The sequence below is a fragment of the Hyaena hyaena genome, unplaced genomic scaffold (genome assembly GCF_003009895.1).
Source record: "Hyaena hyaena isolate Hyena2069 unplaced genomic scaffold, ASM300989v1 scaffold_390, whole genome shotgun sequence".
Taxonomy (NCBI): Eukaryota; Metazoa; Chordata; class Mammalia; order Carnivora; family Hyaenidae; genus Hyaena; species Hyaena hyaena.
The window spans coordinates 1,153,698-1,161,799 of NW_024081018.1; the positions used below are offsets into that span (position 1 = coordinate 1,153,698).

General features: G+C 55.6%; 1 protein-coding gene across 2 annotated transcripts; it reads right to left on the minus strand.

Annotated features, from left to right (window-relative positions):
- Positions 1-1,118: 1,118 nt before the first annotated feature.
- Positions 1,119-6,944, minus strand: LOC120244510 (cytochrome b561 domain-containing protein 1). Of its 2 annotated transcripts, none has more exons than XM_039251088.1 (3): positions 6,899-6,944; positions 6,198-6,235; positions 1,119-5,392 (listed from the first exon to the last, which is right to left on the minus strand). In XM_039251088.1, exons 2-3 carry the CDS (start codon positions 6,207-6,209, stop codon positions 4,889-4,891), a joined length of 516 nt encoding a protein of 171 aa, XP_039107019.1. In that variant the 5' UTR covers positions 6,210-6,235; positions 6,899-6,944; the 3' UTR covers positions 1,119-4,888. The 2 variants fall into 2 exon arrangements, with proteins under 2 accessions (XP_039107019.1, XP_039107018.1); XM_039251087.1 differs by having other exon boundaries at positions 6,766-6,944.
- Positions 6,945-8,102: the final 1,158 nt, after the last annotated feature.

The window sequence follows — 8,102 nt, forward strand, 5'->3', positions numbered from 1 at the left end:
GGAAATCCTGACAATAGCGGGTAGATTAAAAACTGGGACTCCTATTCCCTGCACACTGGTGACGAGCCAGGCCTTCTGGGTGGATATCTAGCGGGGACGCTGTCTTACTGGGTGTAACTTGGGTCCGCTCTCAGCTTAGCCCAGCGCTGGGGACTGTCTACTTCAAACCACCCTCCAGGGCAGCGCCGGGGGCCCTGTCCTGCTGTATGTGCCCTGTATCTGCTCTGCGCCTGTGCCGGTGGGAACTGCCGAGGTTCTGCCCCCAGTGCCTGATGAGTGTCTCACTGCTGGATCCCAAGATAGGAAGAAACAATTAAGATAAAAAATTGAATACTGGAGCCTCCGCACTGCTGTGGTCCCTGCCTCTCTCTGTGCCTCTCTGTGCGCTCCCAGCAGACTGCTGGCAGTTCTCAAATGGAATAGAAAGTATCCTTCCCCTAATTTAACATTTAAATAGAACTGCTGTCATGGGGTGTGTGTGTGTGTGTTTTAATTCCAATAAAGTCCTCTGAGGAGGAGGGGACTGTGATCCTACTCCAAGAGCCTATAACAAGGAAAGAGAAAAAAACCAGCGAACAAGCTAGGGGCCATGTGTCATCTCTGCATCTCCAGAGCCTGGCATGAGGGCCTGAGGCAGGCCTTGCTCAGCCTGGGCTACAGGGGAAACCGGAGAGTCAGGGTTGTGTCCCTTACTATTATTGCTCCTGCCTCCCTGGCTTGTGTGCTCCACTTTTCCCTCAGCAGCGCAGTTAGGTAGGGGAGATTCCGACAGGCCAGCTCCAGGACCTTCAGGCTGGGTGAGGAGACAGCTGCACTGCTTTCTGGATTTACAGTCAGCCCCATGCTTTGAAACCAGCAGCACCGAGGGCTGGCTTTGCAGGGTCATAACCTTGGTGGCTTTCCTGACAGGAGTGGATGAGAGCTGACCTTGCATCTGGAAGGAGGAAGTGTGTGTGTGCACACTCGGTGTGCGCACTCTGGGGATGGCTGACAACACAAGCTGTCGGGGACTTGGGTCCTCTAAGCATCTTATCCATAACTATTTATTGCTTCCCTAAAAGAAGCATCAAACCCAGAGCCAGGCTGAGTGAGAGAGTCAAGGACAAGAACATACTATCACCTGTTTACATTTGTTTAATGCTTTGGACTTTTCAATGCCTGTTAACATGCATTCTCTCATCAAACCCTCACAACATCCCTGTGAGGTAGGTCAGGCAGTAAGCAATTTGCCCACAGCCACACCAGTGTTAGGAGCTGAGCAAATGTAGACCGCAGCTCTCCCGGCTCCCAGATCAGTGCACTTCTCACCGCATGATACACAGGCCCTTCTGTCCACCGGATACAGGAGCAGCGGAGCACTAACCGGAAGCCTCCCTGCTCCCTGAGGGATTGCTTCCCCTAAGAAGCAATCTGACCAGAAATGCTGAGATTGGGGCATCAGGACCAGGGGTGTCCTCTGGAAGTTATGACAGGTAACAGAAGGAAGGACAAGAGTACTGGAGGTTCAAGGTCAGCAATCGCCACGGCTGCTCTCAGGGGAGCCTACGCTGTGTTCCCCACCTCTTGATCTTTGTCAGGTGGAAGGGCCGTAGTAAGATACTTGGAGGAAGCTCAGGGCCCACTCCCAGAGGAAGGCAGCCTCAAGCCATGGCTAGGAAGTGAGACTCTGACCAGGCCCTCTCCATTCCATTACACTCTAGCTGCCCAGGAGGAGGGGGTGAGGGCTGGCTGGCTCAGCCTGCAAGTGCCTAGGGCCCTGGAGCTGAAAGGCCCCAGCACAGTGCGGCTAATGATTATTATTAACTCTGAACAGGCCTCGGCACAGCAGCCAGCTGGCTCAGGGAGGAGGTCTGGATCTCCCACGGTGAGGTTTGAAAAACAAGACCCAGAGCAGCCATGCCTGGGGGTGGAAGGGTGGAGACCAGGAGAAAGAAGGGACAGGACTCCGGTGTCAGGGACTGGGATGGGCAGTCTGTCCCGTGACATGGTAGGGAGAGGAGAAACAGGCTGGCAAGGATAGCGGCCTACCTCTGATGCAGCTGAACAGCCAAGAAGGTGAGGCTGGAAGAATTCCCCAGACACAGGGCTCCTGCCATTCAACACCAAGCCCAGCCCTGGTGGGGCTCCAGGGGAGTGGTTACAGGATAGATGGGGACTGGGTGGGGCGGCGGGCGTCTGAACCCAGACTGGTAATCCTGTTACCATTTGGATTTGGTTACAAAAGACATCTACATTTCTAATGTCCTCAAGGTTGAGTTTAAAATATCATATTTGGAATCAAGTCTTAGTGAGCCTGATATGCAAATTTGTGCAAATGACATGCTTTTTTTTTTTTTTTTTTTCTTTTTAATTTGAGCACCCTGGCTTTTTTTTTTTTTTTTAAAGGCAGTACAGGCTGACTACTAGCAGCTTTTCCTAGCCAGGGAACAAGGGCAAAAGGGCAGCTGTTCGCTGCTTCCCCTAAGAAGCAAGGCCTCATTGCCGAGGGGCCCAGCTAACATCCCAGATGGGGAGACACAGAGAGGTGGGAGGAACAGAGGGTGTAGGGAGGAGGAAAGACACAAGCAGGAGGCATATGTAGCAGGCAGCCACCGAGATCCCAGCTGGAGGAAGAGTGCCCTGGCACTGAGGTCTAATGGTTGTCCAGCTGCTGGCCCAGGATGTGAGGGCAGGTGGTGATGGAGATGCAGAGAAGGGGGGCGGGAAGTCCCCCCACAATCTGGCCAACCGGGAAGAAGGGCTCCTCCTGGTGACCTACTCCCTATACTGCAGTCAGGCTAAGCAGAAGACCACCTGTGCCCTCCTCTCAGCCCTGTGCCCTTGCCCTCCAGGCCTCCTGGTCAGAGAGGTGACAGCTGGGGCCCCTTCCTCCTGCAGAATATAAATGACTTCCCCCTTCCTCCGAGGGCTGGGAATAGACATCAGCTGGCACAGCCCACGCAAACTGCCGGCTGTCAGCCCGCCTGCCCGCCCGCCCACCAGCCCCCGCACCACCTGGGAGGAGGCAACACCTCAGGCAGGCTCAGGCTTTATGGCACTGCCTGCTTGGCTCGCAGAAGCGGGTGAACCTCACCCAGCCCTGTCACCCTGCTGTAGACAGGATGGGACTCCCAGCACTGGCTGTGATGGGGGGGTGGGGGGAAGGAGATGAAGTCCCTAATCCAAGTGACCCTAGGTAAGAATGCCCCAGGAACCATCTCCTCCACATTCAGTCCACATTGGGTAGTTTGAGAGAGAAGAGCAGGCAAGGAGACAGGTACAATCACCCTCTGAGCAACCCCCTTTAGATGCTCTGGGTCTGGAGAGCTCCTGGAGATGCTTTGACCCAGTGAGATCCCCTCAGAGGATGCTCGTGCCCTTGCAGTCCCAATTCCTGGGCTGTTAAATCGTACCAACCTCCCTGCTTCCGAGTTGCCCGGCCAGGGAGGTCTTACATCTTAGGAAGACCTGGGATGTCTAAATTATTGCCATCCAGGAACTCCTACCCTTCTCCTGGGACCTGGAGCTCCAGCCCCTATACCCAGGCCTCCCAGAGTGTCCCCTGAGCTGTCTCTGCTTGCCTCAACATCAGCTTTACTGGCTTGGCCGTCTTCAGTCCTGGCCATGATCTTAAGGTCCCATCTCCCCGACCAAGCCAGGTCACAGTTAACCAGCCTGGCATCCAGCCCTCACCCCTGGGAGCGGTCTGAGGAACTACCTTCAGTTTGGAATGAGGGGTCTCTGCAGGGAAGAGGGCCCAGCCCTTTCTTGCCAACTGGCACCAAACTCAGCCCCCTGCTAGACCACAGAGCTGGCAAGAGACCGCAACTGAGAAAAGCTTAGCTGAGAAGGGGAACCAGGGGGACTTCGTTTTCCCCAGATCAGAAAAGCCCTACCCCTCCCCCTTAGCTCTTATTTTGTTCTAAAAGTTTCAGAATACCGCCCCAAAGCTATGTGCTAAGGCGAGATGTGAGCCCTAGGCAGGGCAAACATGAGGTGCTCAGGACTACTTTCCACTGAGAACGCATGTCAGAGGAAGGTACAAACCCACGTCCTGCAGGCCCTCAAGCCTAGATTCGGAGGTGGGCTGGAGGAAGTTCTTAACTGAGCTGAGATGCCCAGCCAGGAGCCACAGGCTTGGTTACGCCAATGCCCTTCTGCTCCTTCAAAAGCTTTAAAGTGACTTCAGTGCCTTTACTGTCTTGGAGTTCAAGAGAGCCTCACACGGGACCCTTCTTTCCACAGTGCCTGACCTTCTGTGCCCTAGTCCAGGGGCCAAATCGGCACAGATTCCTGGAAGGCCACAAGGGCAGACCTGTCCCTTCAGAGGGATAAGAGAATAACAATTGTGTGAATCATATCCTGAGTCTGCTTAGCGGTCCAGCCACCGTTCTGAAGCGGGGAGAGTGTTCTGTGGCATCAACCTGCCAGACACTGAATATTAGGAGATTGTTTAGAAACTCACCCATGACACAGATATGGAAACTGAGGTCCTGAGACATGTGACTTGCCTACGGTTGCACATTAGAGCCTACAGGAACCATAACCCATGGGCTGTCTCCACACTGCTTTCTCAAACAGACCCAAAGAGCCATTGTGCTCATTCATAAGTTACCGTAACCCAACTCTCCATCCACACCACACCACACCACACCACCGCCACCCAACACTTCTGTCTCCCATCAAGAGTGGAGGCTTCAGGACCAAGCCCCCACCCCAATCACCTTCCACTTGCACCCAGTATATTTCCCCATTTTGGCCCCGTGGATCGTCATCAGCAATAGCAGTTTGCGTTTCTGCGGCCCCTGGCCCAGCTAAGAAGCACAAGAAGTGGATCCCTTGAAGGTCACCAGAGGAAACATTTAAGTCCCAGGTAAGTGTCTCACCTACGTTCAGAGTTCAGAGGAACTTACATTTCCATTTTCTTCTTTGGCAAGTAGGAGCTGGAGATTTGGTGCATGATCACCAGGGCCGGATAGAGGGGCAGTGCCAGGCACAGGTACCAGGCTGTACCTTTGATCTGGGCCTGGAACCACACTGAGTACATGCCTAGGAACACCGTTCCTGTAGCCATCAGGTAGACCACCAGTCCACAAGTCAAATGGTAGAGCTTGAGGCGAGCCACCCTTGAGACCCTGGCTGCTCGAGGACAGAGGAGGCAGAGCCCACACAGTGCCTGACCACTAGTGGCCAGCAGTGTCAGAGCCCCTACCCAGCTATGCCAGGACACCAGGTGGGGCAGCTCACTGCGGGTCCTGCTGGAGATGATGAAGCCCAGGCCCAGGGCTGCACAGAGGATGGCAAGGCTCTGTCCTGCCCAGTGAAGTCGTATCCGGGCCTTTCGGGAGCAGTAGAAGAACGGGGAGTGCTCAGGCGAGAAGAGCAGGATGGCCTCTGCCATACAGAGGCAGAACTGTGAACACAGGAGAGGGCCGGTGAGCCTCAGGCCAGCTTGGAGGCCTAAGAAAAAGGGGGTGCTCTCATACATCCAAACAGGGAGGACAAAGATGGGGGCTAAAGAACTCCCACCGGGACCTCCTGCATCACAGGCCAGCATTTCTGGGCACAATAGGGAATCAACACTTGAGGGGAAGTCTTATCACTCAGGCTGATATCCACGCCCCACCTCTTCCTCCTCCACAGGCAATGATTCCCACTTCTTGACCAATGTTAAGCAAATCTTTAGCAAATGTTAAACTTCTTCCCGGGGGTGCCTGGGTGGCTCAGTTAAGGGTCCGACTTCGGCTCAGCTCATGATCTTGTTCGAGTCCGGCATCTGGCTCTGTGCTGACAGCTCAGAGGCTGGAGCCTGCTTCCCATTCTCTGTCTCCCTCTCTCTCTGCCCCTCCCCCGCTCGTGGTGTCTCTCTCAAAAATAAACATTAAGAAAAAAATTCTTTCTGAATATTGAAGGGGCAGGGGAGTGGCGGGTGTGTGTGTGTGTGTGTGTGACTGGACAACACCCCTTCTACTTCCTCTTTTCAGACCCTACGGGAGAAAGATACATCTTCCATACTCTCCCAACCCCCTTCAACCACCTGGCACTAACTACAGCCCAGCCCTCTATGTCTCCCAATCAGAGGTTGCAGGGAAAGATGGAGCCCTCCCTCTTGCCCCCCACCTCTCTGAGCCTCAGAAAAGCTGCGCCTTCGGAAGGCTGGATGCTTCCCTAGGGGCATATTAGAACAAATCAGCTGCAGAAAATAAGCCCAAACTCACCGCCAAGGCCATGAATACAGGGTGCCAGGAGAAAAGACCTAAGAATCAAAGAGAACAGACTGACGGTTGGGCACCATTGTTTCTGCCCCTGTGGCTGGCTGGAGCCCAAATAATCCGGCTACAGGGGAAAGGTCACTGTGCTATCCCCAGCTCCAATCAGGAACTCCGTGCAAAGTGGAGCAGCCCTGGGGCCTTACGTCGACCAGCCAAGGGGACAAGTATACACCAATTTGGCCTGGGTTCCCCATTCGGCACCTCGCAGCTGTCAGCCCAGTCCTAGAACGGACCTTGGCTTTCTTTGCTTGTATTCTCTATGAGGGTCTCTGCTTTGGATGAACCGAGTTCAGTTCAGTGTCTGCCTCTCCACCCCAGCACCCAGGGCCGGATCCTTCCAGGACCCACCTCCCGGGCCGTCCCACCACGCCCTTAGTACCCCTCCAAAGTACGCCCGCCCCCCCCCCCCGACCGCGGGGGTCCCCACGCCAGGTCTCGGAGTGCTCCAGGCGCAGCTCCTCCAGCATCCCGGCTCCGCCCCCTTTCCTGGCCCCGCCTCGCCTCGCACACTCACTGGTTCCCGGCCGGGACAGCACAGTCAGAAAGATGGTGAAGCCCAAAGCTACCAGGTGCGCCAAGATCCCACTGCCTCTCCGCAGCCAGCGGGTCAGTCTCGGCTCCCTCGCTGGAGCGGGAACCAGACCTACCTCCAGTGGCTGCATGGCCCGGGCCGCGCACACTCACAGCTGCTAGAGCGCGTCTTCCGGGTGTGCGATCGCGGAGGCGGCCGCGACGGCGGGAGAGGCCCCTCCCCGGGCCGCCGCCGGCTGTACGGCGGACTCGCCCACAGCGCCCTCTGTGGGCTGGGGGGAAAGCGCGTCGGCCCCCTAGAGAGTCCCGGGGGCACAAGGGGACCCGACAGCAGGCTGCCAGCCTGGTTTCTTCGGTCAACCTCATTTGCACTTTTCTGTCCACAAGGACTTGCGCCTCAAGTAGCCTGTGGAAGTTACACTTATGGCAAGTGATTCCGCCCAAACTCCAATCATAAACTTCGGACACTGAACCAAGAGTGTGAAACCAGTGGTTTGAACAGTCTTCTAGAAACCCTGGATTTCTCCGCCTGCCTACACTCTCCTGCCAGCCCTTCTGTCTTGCTAAGGGAATAAGGGAGTCTTTTCTGCCTAAAAGCAAGGAGACGGAAAGGACAAGGCCAAACAATAGTGCCCTGTGCCTGGTGAGTTCAGGTTTGGGGACCAAAGGAGGGACACGCTCTAGTCTCCAGTGAGCTTAAGGGAAGAACTAGGGCACTCCCAGCCCTTCCCACCTCCACACCGCCTGCTCAGGCCCAGGGAGCCAGGTGATCCTGAGGGACCAGGTCCTCCCACATTCCTGCTGCCTCCCACACCAGAAGCTCTGTTAAGTGATCATACCTTTCCCTTTCCTGCCTCCAAAAAGGTGTGGTTCACCTTAAGGAGGCCTACCTGGGAGAGACCCTACCCCTTCCAGAAGGGCAAACCCACAGGCCATGGGCAGAGAGACCAAAACAGGCTGTCCCACAGAAATCACAGGCATCCTTAGAGCAGTTACCAACTCAGTTCGAGCTCCCCGAGTGGTTGGGAAAATAAGGCTGCGAAGTGAGAGGCGGGAAGGGCAGGAACAACTGAAGAGACTGAGGCAATAATTCAGAGCCAGGATGGAGGCTCAGGGTTGCTGGAAGACTGGAAAGGGGCCCTGGCTGACTCCCACAGACCCTCAGGGCAAAGACCTGTGAGTAGAGCCAGAGGTATGGCTCCCCACCCTGTCAGGTTTCCCTTCCCTGTGGGACTCGAGTCATCTCTGGGACAAAGACTGGCTAGGCTTGCTCACTCAAGGGCCATATGCCTCATCATCTTCTCTGGTGAGAGGACTGCC